At 47.5% G+C, this 22,844-nt stretch overlaps 1 protein-coding gene across 3 annotated transcripts in view; it reads right to left on the minus strand.

Annotated features, from left to right (window-relative positions):
• Positions 1–5,966: 5,966 nt before the first annotated feature.
• LOC110532904 (meiosis 1 associated protein) overlaps positions 5,967–22,844 on the minus strand; it is a 45,473-nt gene continuing 28,595 nt past the window's right edge. For all 3 annotated transcript variants that reach the window (XM_036987252.1, XM_036987251.1, XM_036987250.1), the window contains 2 exons: positions 8,794–8,979; positions 5,967–6,249 (listed from right to left, as the gene is read on the minus strand). In XM_036987252.1, the coding sequence (XP_036843147.1) occupies positions 6,086–6,249; positions 8,794–8,979 (350 nt within the window). In that variant the 3' untranslated portion in view covers positions 5,967–6,085. The remainder of the gene's footprint in view (positions 6,250–8,793; positions 8,980–22,844) is intronic.

Consider the following 22,844-nt stretch of genomic DNA (forward strand, 5'->3'; position numbering starts at 1 on the left):
GTCAGCCACCCTCCTGACAACCCCCCGTCAGCCACCCTCCTGACAACCCCCCCTGTCAGCCACCCTCCTGACAACCCCCCCCTGTCAGCCACCCTCCTGACAACCCCCCCTGATAGCCTCCTGACAACCCCCCCTGTCAGCCACCCTGATAGCCACCCTGACAACCCCCCCTGATAGCCACCCTGATAGAACTCCTGACAACCCCCCCCTGATAGCCTCCTGACAACCCCCCCTGTCAGCCACCCTGACAACCCCCCTGATAGCCACCCTGACAACCCCCCCTGATAGCCACCCTGAAATCCCCCCGTCAGCCACCCTGACAGCCTCCTGACAACCCCCCGTCAGCCACCCTGATAGTCACCCTGACAACCCCCCCTAATAGCCATCTTGATAGAACTCCTGACAACCCCGTCAGCCACCCCGATAGCCACCCTGACAACCCCCCCTGATAGCCTCCTGACAACCCCCCCTGTCAGCCACCCTGATAGCCACCCTGAACAACCCCCCCTGATAGCCACCCTGATCACCCCCCTGATAGCCACCCTGACAACCACCCCTGATAGCTCTCCTGACAACCTCCCGATAGCCACCCTGATAGCTACCCTGACGACCCCCCCTGATAGCCATCCTGATAACCCCCCCTGATAGCTCTCCTGACAACCCCCCCTGATAGCCACCCTGACAACCCCCCTGTCAGACACCCTGATAGCCTTCCTGACAACCCCCCCTGTCAGCCACCCTGATAGCCCTCCTGACAACCCCCCGTCAGCCACCCTGATAGCCCTCCTGACAACCCCCCCTGTCAGCCACCCTGACAACCCCCCCTGATAGCCACCCTGACAACCCCTCTGATAGCTCTCCTGACAACCCCCCCTGTCAGCCACCCTGATAGCCCTCCTGACAACCCCCCCTGATAGCTACCCTGACAACCCCCCCTGATAGCCACCCTGACAACCACCCCTGATAGCCCTCCTGACAACCCCCCCTGATAGCCACCCTGATAGCCCTCCTGACAACCCCCCCTGTCAGCCACCCTGATAGTCCTCCTGACAACCCCCGTCAGCCACCCTGATAGCCCTCCTGACAAACCACCCTGTCAGCCACCCTGATAGCCTCCTGACAACCCCCCGTCAGCCACCCTGACAACCCCCTCTGATAGCCGCCCTGATAGCTACCCTGACAACCCCCCCTGATAGCCACCCTGATAGCTACCCTGACAACCCCCCGTCAGCCATCCTGACAACCCCCCGTCAGCCACCCTGACAACCCCCCCTGATAGCCACCCTGACAACCCCCTGTCAGCCACCCTGATAGCCTCCTGACAACCCCTCGTCAGCCACCCTGATAGCCTCCTGACAACCCCTCGTCAGCCACCCTGATAGCCCTCCTGACAACTCAAATCTATTGGGTGGAATTCCAGAGTGTGCCATCACAGCATCAAGATTTGTGACCTGTTGCCACAAGAAAAGGGCAACCAGTGAAGAACAAACACCATTGTAAATACAACCCATATTTGTGTTTATTTATTTTCCCTTGTGTACTTGAACTATTTACACATCATATTAACTTTTGTTAGTGTAATATTTGAGGAGGAGGGATAGGGAGGCTGACAGCTGTAGTGGCAACAACACCAGAACCAATAGAATTCTGATTGGCACCAACAGGAACCAGCCTGAAAACACACAAACACACATACTCTCTCTGTCTCTCTCTCGCACTCTCTCCGTCTCAATTCAATTCAATTCAAGGGGCTTTATTGGCATGGGAAACATGAGTTAACATTGCCAAAGCAAGTGAAATATATAATATAGTACACAAGGGAAAATAAATAAACATAAATATGGGTTGTATTTACAATGTCGTTTGTTCTTCACTGGTTGACCTTTTCTCGTGGCAACAAGTTAGAAATCTTGCTGTGATGGCACACTGTGGTATTTCACCCAATAGATATGAGTTTATCAAAATTGTGTTTGTTTTCAAATTCTTTGTGGGTCTGTGTAATCTGAGGGAAATATGTGTCTCTAATATGGTCATATATTTGGCAGGAGGTTAGGAAGTGCAGCTCAGTTTCCACCTCATTTTGTGGGCAGTGTGCACATAGCCTGTCTTCTCTTGAGAGCCATGTCTGCCTACGGTGGCCTCTCTCAATAGCAAGGCTATGCTCACTGAGTCTGTACATAGTCAAAGCTTTCCTTAATTTTGGGTCAGTCACAGTGGTCAGGTATTCTGCCACTGTGTACTCTCTGTTTAGGGCCAAATAGCATTCTAGTTTGCTCTGTTTTTTTGTTAATTCTTTCCAATGTGTCAAGTACTTATCTTTTTGTTTTCTCATGATTTGGTTGGGTCTAATTGTGCTGTTGTCCTGGGGCTCTGTAGGGTGTGTTTGTGTTTGTGAACAGAGCCCCAGGACCAGCTTGCTTAGGGGACTCTTCTCCAGGTTCATCTCTCTGTAGGTGATGGCTTTGTTATGGAAGGTTTGGGAATCGCTTCCTTTTAGGTGGTTATAGAATTTAACGTCTCTTTTCTGGATTTTGATAATTAGTGGGTATCGGCCTAATTCTGCTCTGCGTGCATTATTTGGTGTTCTACGTTGTACACAGAGGATATTTTTGCAGAATTCTGCATGCAGAGTCTCAATTTGGTGTTTGTCCCATTTTGTGAAGTCTTGGTTGGTGAGCGGACCCCAGACCATAAAGGACAATGGGTTCTATAACTGATTCAAGTATTTTTAGCCAGATCCTAATTGGTAAGTCGAATTTTATGTTCCTTTTGATGGCATAGAATGCCCTTCTTGTCTTGTCTCTCAGATCGTTCACAGCTTTGTGGAAGTTACCTGTGGTGCTGATGTTTAGGCCAAGGTATGTATAGTTTTTTGTGTGCTCTAGGGACACGGTGTCTAGATGGAATTTGTATTTGTGGTCCTGGCGACTGGACCTTTTTTGTAACGCCATATATATATATATATATATATATATATATATATATATATATATATATATATATATATATATATATATATATATATATATATATATATCTGTCTCTGACTCTGTCTCTTTCTCTATATATATATATATATCTGTCTCTGTCTGTCTCTGACTCTCTGTCTCTCATCATCCCTCGTTAACTTTCCCTCCCTCCCCCCCCCTACTGACCCGGAGTGTGTGACAGAGAGCATGGAAGAGGTGATGGTTTCTCTCCATCTCATCCCAGTCCATTTGCCAACAGGTGGTAGGCCTGAGGATCAAATTAAACCTTATTTAAGTGCATTTCAATTTTCAAAACACTATTTAAAAAACATTTATTTTTACTGTAAAACAATAAAATGAAAAGACGCCGATAATAAGTACAAGAAGATTAAACACAAATAAAACATTTAATGAAATTATTGAATAAAGGCTAAAAACCTCAGTGCTGTCTGTCCATCTCACCTGATGATGAGGGGCAGGCCGTACAACACACTCTCACACACGCCTTCTACATGCAGTGTCCTGCAACACACACATTAATACAGTCTACACGCAGTGTCCTGCAACACACACATTAATACAGTAGACACACAGTGTCCTGCAACACACACATTAATACAGTAGACACACAGTGTCCTGCAACACACACATTAATACAGTAGACACACAGTGTCCTGCAACACACACATTAATACAGTCTACACGCAGTGTCCTGCAACACACACATTAATACAGTAGACACACAGTGTCCTGCAACACACACATTAATACAGTAGACACACAGTGTCCTGCAACACACACATTAAAACAGTAGACACAGAGTCTGGACGCAGTGTCCTGCAACACACACATTAATACAGTAGACACAGAGTCTGGACGCAGTGTCCTGCAACACACACATTAATACAGTAGACACAGAGTCTGGACGCAGTGTCCTGCAACACACACATTAATACAGTAGACACAGAGTCTGGACGCAGTGTCCTGCAACACACACATTAATACAGTAGACACAGAGTGTCCTGCAACACACACACATTAATACAGTAGACACAGAGTCTGCACGCAGTGTCCTGCAACACACACATTAATACAGTAGACACAGAGTGTCCTGCAACACACACATTAATACAGTAGACACAGTCTGGACGCAGTGTCCTGCAACACACACATTAATACAGTAGACACAGTCTGGACGCAGTGTCCTGCAACACACACATTAATACAGTAGACACAGTCTGGACGCAGTGTCCTGCAACACACACATTAATACAGTAGACACACAGTGTCCTGCAACACACACACATTAATACAGTAGACACACAGTGTCCTGCAACACACACACATTAATACAGTAGACACAGTCTGGACGCAGTGTCCTGCAACACACACATTAATACAGTAGACACAGTCTGGACGCAGTATCCTGCAACACACACATTAATACAGTAGACACACAGTGTCCTGCAACACACACACATTAATACAGTAGACACAGAGTCTGGACGCAGTGTCCTGCAACACACACATTAATACAGTAGACACACAGTGTCCTGCAACACACACATTAATACAGTAGACACACAGTGTCCTGCAACACACACATTAATACAGTAGACACAGTCTGGACGCAGTGTCCTGCAACACACACATTAATACAGTGGACACACAGTGTCCTGCAACACACACATTAATACAATAGACACAGTCTGGACGCAGTGTCCTGCAACACACACATTAATACAGTAGACACAGTCTGGACGCAGTGTCCTGCAACACACACATTAATACAGTAGACACAGTCTGGACGCAGTGTCCTGCAACACACACATTAATACAGTAGACACACAGTGTCCTGCAACACACACATTAATACAGTAGACACACAGTCTGGACGCAGTGTCCTGCAACACACACATTAATACAGTAGACACAGAGTCTGGACGCAGTGTCCTGCAACACACACATTAATACAGTAGACACAGTCTGGACGCAGTGTCCTGCAACACACACACATCCTCCATAGTTGTTTTGCATCTGATTTACATACACGTGTGTGTGTGTGTGTGTGTGGTTTTGTGTGTGTGTGTGTGTGTTTGTGTGTGTGTGTTTGGTTTTGGAAAAATAATGATTATAATTTACATAGCGATGAGCCAACCGTCCCCAGTGGTGACATCCTAGGACAATACATCCTCTCATGCTCACCTTGGGACTCTGTGTGTGTGTGCGTCTGTGTGTGTGCGTCTGTGTCTTTGTAATATAATTACGTCAGGCATTCAGGTAAACAGGTCTCTGTGTGTTTCAATAACAACCTTTCATGAAACCATCCGTGATGCATTCAGGTTCTGTTCACAATAGTCCAACTGTTTATGTGTCAATGTGTGTGTCTGTGTGTGTTATAGAAATGTGTGCGTGTTCTATGTGAGTAATGAGCATGGTTCCACATAGATCCAAACATTTCAAAGCCACTCTACAAATGAGGCTAAATTTAAATGGTTTAATTACATTGGGATAGCGATAAGCATTACATTTCAAAACGAGTAAAACTGTGTGTGTGCATGAGTGTGTTCGCTGTGTGAGTGTGTGTGTGTGTCCCTCAGCCCTAGGCCATGTATCCATGTCTGGTTATGAATGAGTCCATTCTTTGTAGTTCTGGAATGCCCAGGCCGACCAATCACATCAAAGTCTGCTTTGTTCTGAAGACACAGTGAGATGTGTTCATCGCTATGTTTTAATGGGGCAGAAATGGACACTTTAACATGTCTGTGTGTGTCATGATTTTAGGCTGCAACGCTCTCTATCCCTCCCTCTGTCTCTCCCTGTGTCTCTCCCTCTGTCTCTCCCTCTGTCTCTCCCTCTGTCTCTCCCTCTGTCTCTCCCTCTGTCTCTCCCCCTGTCTCTCTCCGTGTCTCTCTCTGTGTCTCTCTCCGTGTCTCTCTCTGTGTCTCTCTCTGTGTCTCTCTCTCTGTGTCTCTCTCTCTCTGTCTCTCCCTCTCTGTCAGTCTCTCTCTCCCTCTCTGTCTGTCTCTCCCTCTCTCTCTGTCTCTCCCTCTCTCTCTGTCTCTCCCTCTCTCTCTGTCTCTCCCTCTCTCTCTCTGTCAGTCTCTCTCTCTCTCTTACTTGATGACTCTGAGTCTCTGAGGCGGAGGGCTCTGATTGGCCAAGCCCTTGCCTGACACCAGGAAGTCCTTGGTGCTCTCCGTCTTGACCCCAAGGTCAGGGGTCAGAGGTAAGAGGGCGGGGCTTAGGAGACGCTCCTGCATGTCACACTTCACACACACTGCAGACAGGGACAGATGGACAGAGAGAGAAAGAGAGAGAGGGGGGGGGGGGGGGAAGAGAGAGAGAGAGGTATGAGTGATGGGGAGAAAGTGGAGAAAAAGAGGGGATAGAGACAGAAGAAGAAAGACAGAGAGAAACAGAGGGAGACAAGAGGAAACAGAGAGAAGCAAGAGGAAACAGACAGAGAGACAAGAGGAAACAGAGACAAGAGGAAACAGACAGAGAGACAAGAGGAAACAGACAGAGAGACAAGAGGAAACAGACAGAGAGACAAGTGGAAACAGACAGAGAGACAAAAGGAAACAGACAGAGAGACAAGAGGAAACAGAGACATGAGGAAACAGACAGAGAGACAAGAGGAAACAGACAGAGAGACAAAAGGAAACAGACAGCAAGACAAGAGGAAACAGACAGAGAGACAAGAGAGAAACAGGCAGAGACAAGAGGAAACAGACCCAAGAGGGAACAGACAGAGAGAAACCGGCAGAGACAAGAGGAAACAGACAGAGAGACAAGAAGAAACAGAGAGAGGAAACAGACAGAGAGAAGAGGAAACAGACAGAGACAAGAAGAAACAGACAGAGAGACAGAGACAAGAGGAAACAGACAGAAAGACAAGAGGAAGCAGACAGAGAGACACAGACAGAGAGACAAGAGGAAACAGACAGAGAGACACGAGGAAACAGACAGGGACAAGAGGAAACAGACAGAGACAAGAGGAAACAGACAGAGAGACACAAGGAAACAGACAGAGATACAAAATGAAACAGACAGAGAGACAAGAGGAAACAGACAGAGAGACACAAGGAAACAGACAGAGAGACAAGAGGAAACAGACAGAGAGACCAAAGGAAACAGACAGAGAGACAAGAGGAAACAGACAGAGAGACAAAAGGAAACAGACAGAGACAATAGGAAACAGACAGAGAGACACGAGGAAACAGACAGAGAGACAAAAGGAAACAGACAGAGAGACAAGAGGAAACAGACAGAGAGACAAAAGGAAACAGACAGAGACAAGAGGAAACAGACAGAGAGACACGAGGAAACAGACAGAGAGACACGAGGAAACAGACAGAGAGACCAAAGGAAACAGACAGAGACAAGAGGAAACAGACAGAGACCAAAGGAAACAGACAGAGAGACAAAAGGAAACAGACAGAGAGACACGAGGAAACAGACAGAGATACAAAATGAAACAGACAGAGAGACAAGAGGAAACAGACAGAGAGACACGAGGAAACAGACAGAGAGACCAAAGGAAACTGACAGAGAGACAAAAGGAAACAGACAGAGACAAGAGGAAACAGACAGAGACAAGAGGAAACAGACCGAGACAAGAGGAAACAGACAGAGAGACAAAAGGAAACAGACAGAGACCAAAGGAAACAGACAGAGAGACAAAAGGAAACAGACAGAGAGACAAAAGGAAACAGACAGAGAGACACGAGGAAACAGACAGAGATACAAAATGAAACAGACAGAGAGACAAGAGGAAACAGACAGAGACAAAAGGAAACAGACAGAGAGACCAAAGGAAACAGACAGAGAGACAAAAGGAAACAGACAGAGAGACAAAAGGAAACAGACAGAGACAAGAGGAAACAGACAGAGACAAGAGGAAACAGACAGAGAGACACGAGGAAACAGACAGAGAGACACGAGGAAACAGACAGAGAGACACGAGGAAACAGACAGAGAGACACGAGGAAACAGACAGAGAGACAAAAGGAAACAGACAGAGAGACCAAAGGAAACAGACAGAGAGACCAAAGGAAACAGACAGAGAGACAAAAGGAAACAGACAGAGAGACACGAGGAAACAGACAGAGATACAAAATGAAACAGACAGAGAGACAAGAGGAAACAGACAGAGAGACAAGAGGAAACAGACAGAGAGACAAAAGGAAACAGACAGAGACAAGAGGAAACAGACAGGGACAAGAGGAAACAGACAGAGAGACACGAGGAAACAGACAGAGAGACACGAGGAAACAGACAGAGAGACATGAGGAAACAGACAGAGAGACCAAAGGAAACAGACAGAGAGACAAAAGGAAACAGACAGAGACAAGAGGAAACAGACATAGACAAGAGGAAACAGACAGAGAGACACAAGGAAACAGACAGAGAGACACGAGGAAACAGACAGAGAGACACAAGGAAACAGACAGAGACAAGAGGAAATAGACAGAGACAAGAGGAAACAGACAGAGAGACACAAGGAAACAGACAGAGACAAGAGGAAATAGACAGAGACAAGAGGAAACAGACAGAGAGACAAGAGGAAACAGACAGAGAGACAAGAGGAAATAGACAGAGAGAAACAGACAGAGAGACAAGAGGAAACAGACAGAGAGACAAGAGGAAATAGACAGAGAGAAACAGACAGAGACAAGAGGAAACAGACAGAGAGACAAGAGGAAACAGACAGAGAGACAAGAGGAAACAGACAGAGAGACAAGAGGAAATAGACAGAGAGAAACAGACAGAGACAAGAGGAAACGGACAGAGAGACAAGAGGAAATAGACAGACTACTACCTGGACTAGCTCTCTGTCCATGACTAGGTGTAGTAATCTCTCCCTGTAGTCCAGGTGGTAACAACAGGTGGAGTTGTTCCTTTTTCCCGCCCTGGTCATGAAGCCACGCCTTCAACACCATCTCCATGGCAATCACACTGTTCTCTACATGCTGCAGGTCGATCTCTGTACCTAACATCAGACTGGCTGGGGGAGGGAGGGAGGGAGACGGTGGGGAGAGAGAGAGAGAGGGGTGAATATGGAGACGGGAGAGAGAAAGAGAGAGGGATGGAGACAGGGGGAGAGAAAGAGAGAGAGGGATGGAGACAGGGGGAGAGAAAGAGAGAGGGATGGAGACAGGGGGAGAGAAAGAGAGAGAGGTGAATATGGAGACAGGGGGAGAGAAAGAGAGAGAGGGATGGAGACAGGGGGAGAGAAAGAGAGAGAGGGATGGAGACAGGGGGAGAGAAAGAGAGAGAGGGATGGAGACGGGGGAGAGAAAGAGAGAGAGGGATGGAGACAGGGGGAGAGAAAGAGAGAGAGGGATGGAGACGGGGGAGAGAAAGAGAGAGAGGGGTGAATATGGAGATGGGGGGAGAGAAAGAGAGAGAGGGGAGAATATGAGGATGGGGGGAGAGAAAGAGAGAGAGGGATGGAGACGGGGAGAGAAAGAGAGAGAGGGGGAAATATGGAGATGGGGAGAAAGAGAAAGAGAGGGATGGAGATGGGGGAGCGAAAGAGAGAGAAGGATGGAGACAGGGGGAGAGAAAGAGAGAGAGGGATGGAGACGGGGGAGAGAAAGAGAGAGAGGGATGGAGACGGGGGAGAGAAAGAGAGAGAGGGGTGAATATGGAGATGGGGGAGAAAGAGAAAGAGAGGGATGGAGACGGGGGAGAGAAAGAGAGAGAGGGGAGAATATGAGGATGGGGGGAGAGAAAGAGAGAGAGGGTTGAATATGGAGATGGGGGAGAGAAAGAGAGGGGGGTGAATATGGAGACGGGGGAGAGAAAGAGAGAGGGATGGAGATGGGGGAGAGAAAGAGAGAGGGGGAAATATGAGGATGGGGGAGAGAAAGAGAGAGAGGGGTGGAGACAGGGGGAGAGAAAGAGAGAGGGGGAAATATGGAGATGGGGAGAGAAAGAGAGCGAGGGATGGAGACGGGGGAGAGAAAGAGAGAGAGGGGTGAATATGGAGACGGGGGAGAGAAAGAGAGAGGGATGGAGACGGGGAGAGAAAGAGAGAGGGATGGAGACAGGGGGAGAGAAAGAGAGAGGGATGGAGACGGGGGAGAGAAAGAGAGAGGGATGGAGACAGGGGGAGAGAAAGAGAGAGGGATGGAGACAGGGGGAGAGAAAGAGAGAGAGGGATGGAGACAGGGGGAGAGAAAGAGAGAGGGATGGAGATGGGGGAGAGAAAGAGAGAGAGGGATGGAGACGGGGAGAGAAAGAGAGAGAGGGGGAAATATGGAGATGGGGGGAGAAAGAGAGAGGGGGATGGAGACGGGGGAGAGAAAGAGAGAGAGGGGTGAATATGGAGATGGGGGGAGAGAAAGAGAGAGAGGGATGGAGACAGGGGGAGAGAAAGAGAGAGGGATGGAGACGGGGGAGAGAAAGAGAGAGGGATGGAGACAGGGGGAGAGAAAGAGAGAGAGGGATGGAGACAGGGGGAGAGAGGGATGGAGACAGGGGGAGAGAAAGAGAGAGGGATGGAGATGGGGGAGAGAAAGAGAGAGAGGGGGAAATATGGAGATGGGGGAGAGAAAGAGAGAGAGGGGTGGAGACTGGGAGAGAAAGAGAGAGAGGGATGGAGACGGGGGAGAGAGAGAGAGAGGGGTGAATATGGAGACGGGGGAGAGAAAGAGAGAGGGATGGAGACAGGGGGAGAGAAAGAGAGAGGGATGGAGACGGGGGAGAGAAAGAGAGAGGGATGGAGACAGGGGGAGAGAAAGAGAGAGAGGGATGGAGACAGGGGGAGAGAAAGAGAGAGAGGGATGGAGACAGGGGGAGAGAAAGAGAGAGGGATGGAGATGGGGGAGAGAAAGAGAGAGAGGGATGGAGACGGGGAGAGAAAGAGAGAGAGGGATGGAGACAGGGGGAGAGAAAGAGAGAGAGGGATGGAGACGGGGGAGAGAAAGAGAGAGAGGGGTGAATATGGAGATGGGGGGAGAGAAAGAGAGAGAGGGATGGAGACAGGGGGAGAGAAAGAGAGAGGGATGGAGACGGGGGAGAGAAAGAGAGAGGGATGGAGACAGGGGGAGAGAAAGAGAGAGAGGGGGAAATATGGAGATGGGGGGAGAGAGAGAGAGAGAGAGAGAGAGGGGGAGGGATGAATAGAACAATAGATAGAGAACAGTATCTCCTGCAGGTCGTTTTCAGGGCTCTGTTTAAAACAGATTTAGCATTTGCATCGCCTAACAACTAGAGGGCAGTAAAACCCAGCTTTTGCAGCCAAAACAGGGATTTGTTGAAAGTTCCAGGAATTTCGCAACCCTGAGCCGGATTACATGAGCTGAGTTAGCCAACAGATCATGAGTTGAGTTAGCCAACAGATCATGAGCTGAGTTAGCCAACAGAGCATGAGCTGAGTTAGCCAACAGAGCATGAGTTGAGTTAGCCAACAGAGCATGAGTTGAGTTAGCCAACAGAGCATGAGTTGAGTTAGCCAACATAGCATGAGTTGAGTTAGCCAACAGAGGGAGCTGAGCTGAGCATGAGCTGAGTTAGCCAACAGAGCATGAGCTGAGTTAGCCAACAGAGCATGAGCTGAGTTAGCCAACAGATCACGAGTTGAGTTAGCCAACAGATCATGGGTTGAGTTAGCCAACAGATCATGGGTTGAGTTAGCCAACAGAGCATGAGTTGAGTTAGCCAACAGAGCATGAGTTGAGTTAGCCAACAGAGCATGAGCTGAGTTAGCCAACAGAGCATGAGTTGAGTTAGCCAACAGAGGGTTCAGAGATCACCATGGAGATGATCATACAGGATATAGTGTACTATAGAGAATGGCCAACAGAGGGTTCAGAGATCACCATGGAGATGATCATACAGGATATAGTGTACTATAGAGAATGGCCAACAGACATACACTGAAGAGTCTCCAAAAGGCTGACTTACATTATGGCCAAGAAACCACGACGTAAGCACGACACAACGCGGAGTGCCTGGATACAGCCCTTAGCCAGGGTATATTGGCCATATACCGCAAGCCTCCCGAGGTGCCTTATTGCTATTATAAACTTGTTACCAATGTAAACAGAACAGTACAAATACATGTTTTGTCATACCCGTGGTATACGTTCTGATATACCACGGCTGTCAGCCAATCAGCATTCAGGGCTCGAACCACCCAGTTTTTTGTGCTCCTCTGGCTGAAAGCAGTGCACTACATAGGACATAAGATGCAGTTTGAGACTGATATTCTGTAGAGAGCAATACCCAGGTACATTCAGGTCTGACTGGTAAGTTCTCCCGTCCAATTTCCCTTTTCTCTCGTTCAGTTCTCCATTCTGGTTTCTCTTTTCCTGTCGCCCCCCCCCTTCTCTCTCCCCCTCCCTATCTCTGCCCCCCCCTTCTCTCTCTGCCCCCCCCTATCTCTGACCCCCCCTTCTCTCTCTCCCCCTCCCTATCTCTGCCCCCCCTTCTCTCTCTCCCCTCCCTATCTCTGCCTCCCCCCTTCTCTCTCTCCCACTCCCTATCTCTGCCCCCCCCCCCCTATCTCTGCCCCCCCCCTTCTCATCTCTGCCCCCCCCTTCTCTCTCTCCCCCTCCCTATCTCTGCCCCCCCTTCTCTCTCTCCCCCTCCCTATCTCTGCCCCCCCTTCTCTCTCTCCCCCTCCCTATCTCTTCCCCCCCTTCTCTCTCTGCCCCCCCCCCCTATCTCTGCCCCCCCTTCTCTCTCTCCCCCTCCCTATCTCTGCCCCCCCCCCTTCTCTCTCTCCCCCTCCCTATCTCTGCCCCCCCTTCTCTCTCTTCCATGTATTCTCTACAGAGAGGCATTCAATATTTAGGTGTGTGTGTGTGTTAGGGACTTAGCCTGCTACGACACTGATTGACGGGCTACCATAATGTATCTGCACTCAGTGCTCCCCACACACACACACACACACACACACACACAGACACACACACCTTACTCAGGGCAACAGGAAAGTATGGGCTAGAGATCATATGAGAAATCCCTATGCGTGTTTCTGGCCCAAAAGATGTCATTGACTAATGTGACTCTCCCTACCCGATCGACAAGTCTAATAGCCTTCTGAAACGTCTGTGTGTGTCTCTTCTAATGTTAGTCTAGAGAGCCCTAATGTATAGAATAGGGGATACTGGTGGAATCTTAAATAGTACCCTATAGTAGTGCACTACTTTTAACCAGGGGCTCTATAGGGAATAGGGTGCCAAAAATAGGGAACAGGGTGCCAGATTTGGGACACGAGCAGGGTGTCATAAATAGGGAACAGGGTGCCAGATTTGGGACACGAGCAAGGTGTCATAAATAGGGAACAGGGTACCAGATTTGGGACACGAGCAAGATGTCATAAATAGGGAACAGGGTGCCAGATTTGGGACACGAGCAAGGTGTCATAAATAGGGAACAGGGTGCCAGATTTGGGACACGAGCATGGTGTCATAAATAGGGAACAGGGTGCCAGATTTGGGACACGAGCAAGGTGTCATAAATAGGGAACAGGGTGCCAGATTTGGGACACGAGCAAGGTGCCCTTTGAGATGCAAGCCTATGTCGTTGACCCTCCCTACGGATTCACACACGTCGGATATCCCTTCGAAAGCGCTCCTCTTGTCAGGATCGACCGTGACAGAGGTGCTGACTGGAGGACACACACATACTATATTATATGTACCCACACGTCTGACGGGCTACGTCCCAAATGGCACCCGATTCCTGCACAAGCAAGGTCTATTGGGCTGTGGTCAAAAAGAAGTGTCCTTTATAGAAGGGTAGAGCGCCAGCTGGGATACATCACAGGAATCTGATTTGTCTCTGTTTGCTCTTCAGGGGTTAAATGGGTTGTGCCCAGATTGCTGAACAGGCACTACCGCAAACAAATAGATGTCTGTGAAAAGGGCTGTATAAATGTATCGACAACTGATTGATTGATGATTGGATAAGCAACATCTTTATTGAACCACAACGACGCAATAACAACAGGAGGTTCCCAATACTGCCTGTCATCACTTCTGTTTATGTACTAGGCCTAATCAATACAGTTAAAGATCAATAGGCATGATCTACAATTAGTACACTTGTGTGTGTGTGTGTGTGTGTGTGTGTGTGTGTGTGTGTGTGTGTGTGTGTGTGTGTGTGTGCGTGTGTGATGGCAAGTGTAGAGGATGTAGAGAGGATGAAGAGGATGTAGAGAATGTAGAGAGGATGAAGAAAGGATGTAGAGGATGAAGAGAGGATGTAGAGAGGATGTAGAGGATGAAGAGAGGATGTAGAGGATGAAGAGAGGATGTAGAGGATGAAGAGAGGATGTAGAGAATGTAGAGAGGATGTAGAGGATGAAGAGAGGATGTAGAGGATGAAGAGAGGATGTAGAGGATGTAGAGAATGTAGAGGATGTAGAGAGGATGTAGAAGATGTAGAGAGGATGTAGAGGATGTAGAGATGGTGTAGAGAGGATGAAGAGGATGTAGAGAGGATGTAGAGGATGTAGAGGATGTAGAGAGGATGAAGAGAGGATGTAGAGGATGTAGAGAGGATGTAGAGAGGATGTAGAGAGGATGTAGAAGATGTAGAGGATGAAGAAAGGATGTGGAGAGGATGTAGAGGATGAAGAGAGGGTGAAGAGAGGATGTGGAGGATGTAGAGAGGATGTAGAGAGGATGAATAGAAGAGTGAAGACAACAAAACTATGAAATAACATATATGGAATCATGCAGTAACCAAAACAAGTATTATTATTCTATTCTATGAAGAAAATAGCAAAAATGAAGAATAACCCTTAAATGAGTAGGTGTGTCCAAACTTCACATATATATGTACTGTACATATATGTTGTATTTACAATGTTGTTTGTTCTTCACTGGTTACCCTTTTCTCGTGGCAACAGGTCACAAATCTTGCTGCTGTGATGGCACAATGTGGTATTTCACCCAGTAGATATGGGAGTTTATCAAAAATTGATTTGTTTTCAAAATCGTTGTGGGTCTGTGTAATCTGAGGGAAATATGTGTCTCAAACATGGTCATACATTTGGAAAGAGGTTAGGAAGTGCAGCTCAGTTTCCACCTCATTTTGTTGGCAGTGTGCACATAGCCTGTCTTCTCTTGAGAGCCAGGTCTGCCTACAGCGGCCTTTCTAAATAGCATCTCTCTCTCTCCCTCCCTCCCCGCCATCAGTCCTTTCCTCTCTATTTTGCGTTAGAGAAGTTTAAGTGCTCATCCACCACAACATCCTCCCATCTCCGTCTGGATAGGAGGAAGAACGACTCTCAGCCTGCTTTTATGACATGCAAAAGCTTCCTCTACCAAACAGAATGTGTGTTTTGTGTGTGTGTTGTGTATGTGTGTGTGTGAGTGTGTATGTGTGTGTTGTGTGTGTGTTATGCGTGTTGTGTGTGTGTTGTGCGTGTAGACTCAACTGTCTAACAGCATGCACGCTAAAATAACACATACTAAAAACTGTAGACTTTTCAACCTTTTGAAAATACGATCGAGTGATCGATGAACAGCACTCAACACTGTCCGGTTGCTCAACAAGAATGAGAGGTGTGTGTGTGTGTGTGTGTTTGTCCATGCATGTCATAAAAGCAGGGAGGGGGTAATCTTCTCTGAAAAGATGAATAGATCATTGATCGTTTCTAAGAAGAAACCTTTGAGTCCTCTTACTGAGAGATTCACCACACGAGGCAGCGACAGGAAAGAGAACCTCACAGTCATCAGAGTGAATTTTTGCCTTGGGGCTAATAGCACAAAGGAGCCATGAAGAGAGTGGCTGGATAATAACACTGAACAGGAAAATGGCTGCCGTTTAACAAGGGGTCAACATGTAGGGTTATTTAGTTAATTCTGTTGGAGAGAGAGTGAGAGAGAGGAGGGCTGGAGCAAAGAGAGTAGTGTTGTCACGATACCAACGTTTTACCAAGGATACAATACCACTATCATACAATATCACGATACCAACGATACACTACCGGTATCATACAATATCACGATACCAACGTTTTACCAAGGATACAATACCACTATCATACAATATCACGATACCAACGTTTTACCAACGATACAGTACCACTATAATACAATATCACGATACAATACCGGTATCATACAATATCACGATACCAACGATACACTACCGGTATCATACAATGTCACGATACCAACGTTTTACCAAGGATACAATACCACTATCATACAATATCACGATACCGACGTTTTATCAACGATACAATGCCACTATCACGATACCAACGTTTTACCAACGATACAATACCAATATCACGATACCAACGTTTTACCAAGGATACAATACCACTATCGTACAATATCACGATACCAACATTTTACCAAGGATACAATACCACTATCATACAATATCACGATACCAACGATACAATACCGGTATCATACAATATCACGATACCAACGATACAATGTCACGATATCAACGTTTTACCAAGGATACAATACCACTAAATCAAATCAAATCAAATTTTATTTGTCACATACACATGGTTAGCAGATGTTAATGCGAGTGTAGCGAAATGCTTGTGCTTCTAGTTCCGACAATGCAGTAATAACAAGTAATCTAACTAACAATTCCAAAACTACTGTCTTGTACACAGTGTAAGGGGATAAAGAATATGTACATAAGGATATATGAATGAGTGATGGTGCAGAGCAGCATAGGCAAGATACAGTAGATGGTATCGGGTACAGTATGTACAAATGAGATGAGTATGTAAACAAAGTGGCATAGTATAGTATAAAGTGGCTAGTGATACATGTATTACATAAGGATACCGTCGATGATATAGAGTACAGTATATACGTATGCATATGAGATGAATAATGTAGGGTAAGTAACATTTATATAAGGTAGCATTGTTTAAAGTGGCTAGTGATATATTTACATCATTTCCCATCAATTCCCATTATTAAAGTGGCTGGAGTTGAGTCAGTGTCAGTGTGTTGGCAGCAGCCACTCAGTGTTAGTGGTGGCTGTTTAACAGTCTGATGGCCTTGAGATAGAAGCTGTTTTTCAGTCTCTCGGTCCCAGCTTTGATGCACCTGTACTGACCTCGCCTTCTGGATGATAGCGGGGTGAACAGGCAGTGGCTCGGGTGGTTGATGTCCTTGATGATCTTTATGGCCTTCCTGTAACATCGGGTGGTGTAGGTGTCCTGGAGGGCAGGTAGTTTGCCCCCGGTGATGCGTTGTGCAGACCTCACTACCCTCTGGAGAGCCTTACGGTTGAGGGCGGTGCAGTTGCCATACCAGGCGGTGATACAGCCCGCCAGGATGCTCTCGATTGTGCATCTGTAGAAGTTTGTGAGTGCTTTTGGTGACAAGCCGAATTTCTTCAGCCTCCTGAGGTTGAAGAGGCGCTGCTGCGCCTTCTTCACAATGCTATCTGTGTGAGTGGACCAATTCAGTTTGTCTGTGATGTGTATGCCGAGGAACTTAAAACTTGCTACCCTCTCCACTACTGTTCCATCGATGTGGATAGGGGGGTGTTCCCTCTGCTGTTTCCTGAAGTCCACAATCATCTCCTTAGTTTTGTTGACGTTGAGTGTGAGGTTGTTTTCCTGACACCACACTCCGAGGGCCCTCACCTCCTCCCTGTAGGCCGTCTCATCGTTGTTGGTAATCAAGCCTACCACTGTTGTGTCGTCCGCAAACTTGATGATTGAGTTGGAGGCGTGCGTGGCCACGCAGTCGTGGGTGAACAGGGAGTACAGGAGAGGGCTCAGAACGCAACCTTGTGGGGCCCCAGTGTTGAGGATCAGCGGGGAGGAGATGTTGTTGCCTACCCTCACCACCTGGGGGCGGCCCGTCAGGAAGTCCAGTACCCAGTTGCACAGGGCGGGGTTGAGACCCAGGGTCTCGAGCTTGATGACGAGCTTGGAGGGTACTATGGTGTTGAATGCCGAGCTGTAGTCGATGAACAGCATTCTCACATAGGTATTCCTCTTGTCCAGATGGGTTAGGGCAGTGTGCAGTGTGGTTGAGATTGCATCGTCTGTGGACCTATTTGGGCGGTAAGCAAATTGGAGTGGGTCTAGGGTGTCAGGTAGGGTGGAGGTGATATGGTCCTTGACTAGTCTCTCAAAGCACTTCATGATGACGGATGTGAGTGCTACGGGGCGGTAGTCATTTAGCTCAGTTACCTTAGCTTTCTTGGGAACAGGAACAATGGTGGCCCTCTTGAAGCATGTGGGAACAGCAGACAGCAAACAGCAGACTGGTATAGGGATTGATTGAATATATCCGTAAACACACCGGCCAACTGGTCTGCGCATGCTCTGAGGGCGCGGCTGGGGATGCCATCTGGGCCTGCAGCCTTGCGAGGGTTAACACGTTTAAATGTCTTACTCACCTCGGCTGCAGTGAAGGAGAGACCGCATGTTTTCGTTGCAGGCCGTGTCAGTGGCACTGTATTGTCCTCAAAGCGGGCAAAAAAGTTATTTAGTCTGCCTGGGAGCAAGACATCCTGGTCCGTGACTGGGCTGGATTTCTTCCTGTAGTCCGTGATTGACTGTAGACCCTGCCACATGCCTCTTGTGTCTGAGCCGTTGAATTGAGATTCTACTTTGTCTCTGTACTGGCGCTTAGCTTGTTTGATAGCCTTGCGGAGGGAATAGCTGCACTGTTTGTATTCGGTCATGTTACCAGACACCTTGCCCTGATTAAAAGCAGTGGTTCGCGCTTTCAGTTTCACACGAATGCTGCCATCAATCCACGGTTTCTGGTTAGGGAATGTTTTAATCGTTGCTATGGGAACGACATCTTCAACGCACGTTCTAATGAACTCGCACACCGAATCAGCGTATTCGTCAATGTTGTTATCTGACGCAATACGAAACATCTCCCAGTCCACGTGATGGAAGCAGTCTTGGAGTGTGGAGTCAGCTTGGTCGGACCAGCGTTGGACAGACCTCAGCGTGGGAGCCTCTTGTTTTAGTTTCTGTCTGTAGGCAGGGATCAACAAAATGGAGTCGTGGTCAGCTTTTCCGAAAGGGGGGCGGGGCAGGGCCTTATATGCGTCGCGGAAGTTAGAGTAACAATGGTCCAAGGTCTTTCCTCCCCTGGTTGCGCAATCGATATGCTGATAAAATTTGGGGAGTCTTGTTTTCAGATTAGCCTTGTTAAAATCCCCACCTAGCATCCTGTTCGCCCCCGGACACGATTTCCAAAAACCTGTCTCTGAAATTCACACTTCTACTCAATACAACACATTGAATTTAACTTCACATTGTTCAGTGTACAGTATAATAGAATACAGTATAATAGAATACAGTATAATAGAATACAGTATAATAGAATACAGTATAATAGAATACAGTATAATAGAATACAGTATAATAGAATACAGTATAATAGAATACAGTATAATAGAATAGAATACTAAATAAAATGGCTTATATCGCTAATATTTGAAAAGGTCTACTTTGACTGGAGGAATGGGAGGAAGGAATAAACACTGCATAATGATCTGTATGAAGCAGGTGAGTGAAGGCTGGTAGGAGATGCTGAGAGAAGCAGGTGAGTGAAGGCTGGTAGGAGATGCTGAGAGAAGCAGGTGAGTGAAGGCTGGTAGGAGATGCTGAGAGAATGTGGTGAGTGAGGGCTGGTAGGAGATGCTGAGAGAAGCAGGTGAGTGAAGGCTGGTAGGAGATGCTGAGAGAATGTGGTGAGTGAGGGCTGGTAGGAGATGCTGAGAGAATGTGGTGAGTGAGGGCTGGTAGGAGATGCTGAGAGAAGCAGGTGAGTGAAGGCTGGTAGGAGGTGCTGAGAGAAGCAGGTGAGTGAAGGCTGGTAGGAGATGCTGAGAGAAGCAGGTGAGTGAGGGCTGGTAGGAGATGCTGAGAGAAGCAGGTGAGTGACGGCTGGTAGGAGATGCTGAGAGAAGCAGGTGAGTGAAGGCTGGTAGGAGGTGCTGAGAGAAGCAGGTGAGTGAGGGCTGGTAGGAGATGCTGAGAGAAGCAGGTGAGTGAGGGCTGGTAGGAGATGCTGAGAGAATGTGGTGAGTGAGGGCTGGTAGGAGATGCTGAGAGAAGCAGGTGAGTGAGGGCTGGTAGGAGATGCTGAGAGAAGCAGGTGAGTGACGGCTGGTAGGGGATGCGGCTGGCTGATTACAGCTGCCACACATGATATGAATGTGAAGTGGATATCATTGGACCGGCTCACACAACACACACACAAGCGGTTGCTTAAATTCAACTGATTCTTTAGATCGGTAGAGCTGAAAAAGTTGGTAGTGTCATATGAAATGGTGCTACAGTGCTCCATAGTATTATGATGTTTTGATACCATGATATTACCGTGGTACTGGTATACCGTGCAACACTAGGAGAGAGAGAGGAGACAAGGATGGAGAGAGAGTCAGGAAGAGAGAGAGAGAAGAGACAAGGATGGAGAGAGTCAGGAAGAGAGAGAGAGAGAGACAAGGATGGAGAGTCAGGAAGAGAGAGAGACAGAGAGAGAAGAGACAAGGATGGAGAGAGTCAGGAAGAGAGAGAGAGAGACAAGGATGGAGAGAGTCAGGAAGAGAGAGAGACAGAGAGAGAAGAGACAATGATGGAGAGAGTCAGGAAGAGAGAGAGAGAGAGACAAGGATGGAGAGTCAGGAAGAGAGAGAGAGAGAGAGACAAGGATGGAGAGTCAGGAAGAGAGAGAGAGAGAGACAAGGATGGAGAGAGAGAGTCCTGTGGTGTTGATGGTATCCTCAATGAAATTATAAAAATATACAGACCATAAATTACAATTGGCTATACTTAAACTATTTAACATGATCCTCAGCTCTGGCATCTTCCCCAATATTTGGAACCAAGGAACTGATCACCCCAATCCACAAAAGTGGAGACAAATTTGACCCCAATAAGTACCGTAGGATATGTATCAACAGCAACCTTGGGGAAATCCTCTGCATTATCATTAACAGCAGACATTTCCTCAGTAAAAACAATTTAGTGAGCAAATGTCAAATTGGCTTTCTTCCAAATGACCGTACAACAGACCATGTATTCACCCTTCACACTCTAATTGACAAACAAACAAACCAAAACAAAGGCAAAGTCTTCTCATGCTTTGTTGATTTCAAACAAAGCATTCGACTCAATTTGGCATGAGGGTCTGCTATACAAATTGATGGAAAGTGGTGTTGGGGGAAAAACATACAACATTATAAAATCCATGTACACAAACAACAAGTGTGTGATTAAAATTGGCAAAAAACACACACATTTCTTTCCACGGGGCCGTGGGGTTAGACAGGGATGCAGCTTAAGCCCCACCCTCTTCAACATATATATCAACGAATTGGCGCGGGCACTAGAAAAGTCTGCAGCACCCGGCCTCACCCTACTAGAATCTGAAATCAAATGTCTACTGTTTGCTGATGAAAAAGTGCTTCTGTCCCCAACCAAGGAGGGCCGACAGCAGCACCTAGATCTTCTGCACAGATTCTGCCAGACCTGGGCCCTGACAGTAAATCTCAGTAAGAGCAAAATAAAGGTCCAGTCGCCAGGACCACGTATATCAATTCCATCTAGACACCGTTACCCTAGAGCACACAAAAACTATACATACCTCGGCCTAAAGGAGTGACTTAAATGGACAGACAAAAAAGAGAGAGGAGAGAGGGCGGACAGAGTGAGATAAATGGATGGAACCAGAGAGAAAAGGAGAGGGAGAAAATGAGAGAGAGAGAGAGAGAGAGAGAGAGACAGGATAGAGAGGGAGAGAAAGAGAGAGAGAGAAGAGACAGACAGGAGAGAGGGAGAGAAAGATAGAGAAAGAGAGAGGGAGAGAAAGAGAGAGAGAAGAGACAGACAGGAGAGAGGGAGAGAAAGATAGAGACAGGAGAGAGAGGGAGAGAAAGAGAGAGACAGGAGAGAGAGGGAGAGAAAGAGAGAAGAGAGAGACAGGAGAGAGGGAGAGAAAGAAAGAGAGACAGGAGAGAGGGAAAGAAAGAGAGACAGGAGAGAGGGAGAGAAAGAGAAGAGAGACAGGAGAGAGGGAGAGAAAGCGAGACAGGAGAGAGGGAGAAAGAGAGAGAGAGGGAGAGAAAGAGAGCGAGAGAAGAGAGAAAGAGAGCGAGAGAAGAGAGAAAGAGAGGGAGAGAGAGACAGGAGAGAGAGGGAGAGAAAAAGCGCAAGAGAAGAGAGAAAGAGAGCGAGAGAGAGAGACAGGAGAGAGAGGGAGAGAAAGAGAGAGAAAGAGAGGGAGTGAGAGAGGTGCGGTAGGAACAAATGAACAAGTGCTTTGTCTGTCAGTACTGTGAAATGTTAATACAGTTTCCATATCACACTGTGTGGAGTGATAGTCACCTGACGTGTGTGTGTGTGTGTGTGTGTGTTTGTGAGTGAGTGAGAGACAGTCACCTGCCCTGTCTGTCTGGTTCCACATCTGTTGCCGTACGTCATACACTGTGAGAGGCCTGAGTTTGGGTGGTGTTTCCTATTATTCTACACACACTGAGCCTGGTGGAAAATTATCAAAAAAGAAGGAGAGGTCGAGAGAGAGGTCTGGTTCCACACATCTCCCTCCTCTCTCTCTCATATCTATTTCCCATGACAATAGAGGTAGAGAGGTAGAGAGGTAGAGAGGGAGAGAGGGAGAGAGAGCAAGAGAGAGAGGGGGGTAGAGGTAGAGAGAGGTAGAGGTAGAGAGAGAGGTAGAGAGAGAGTTAGGGAGAGAGAGGTAGAGGTAGAGAGAGAGGTAGAGGTAGAAAGAGAGGTAGAGGTAGAAAGAGAGAGAGAGAGAGGGGGGGGTAGAGGTAGAGAGAGGTAGAGGTAGAGAGAGAGGTAGAGAAAGAGTTAGGGAGAGAGGTAGAGGTAGAGAGAGAGAGGTAGAGGTAGAGAGAGAGGTAGAGGTAGAAAGAGAGGTA

The sequence above is a fragment of the Oncorhynchus mykiss genome, chromosome 9 (genome assembly GCF_013265735.2).
Source record: "Oncorhynchus mykiss isolate Arlee chromosome 9, USDA_OmykA_1.1, whole genome shotgun sequence".
Classification (NCBI taxonomy): Eukaryota; Metazoa; Chordata; class Actinopteri; order Salmoniformes; family Salmonidae; genus Oncorhynchus; species Oncorhynchus mykiss.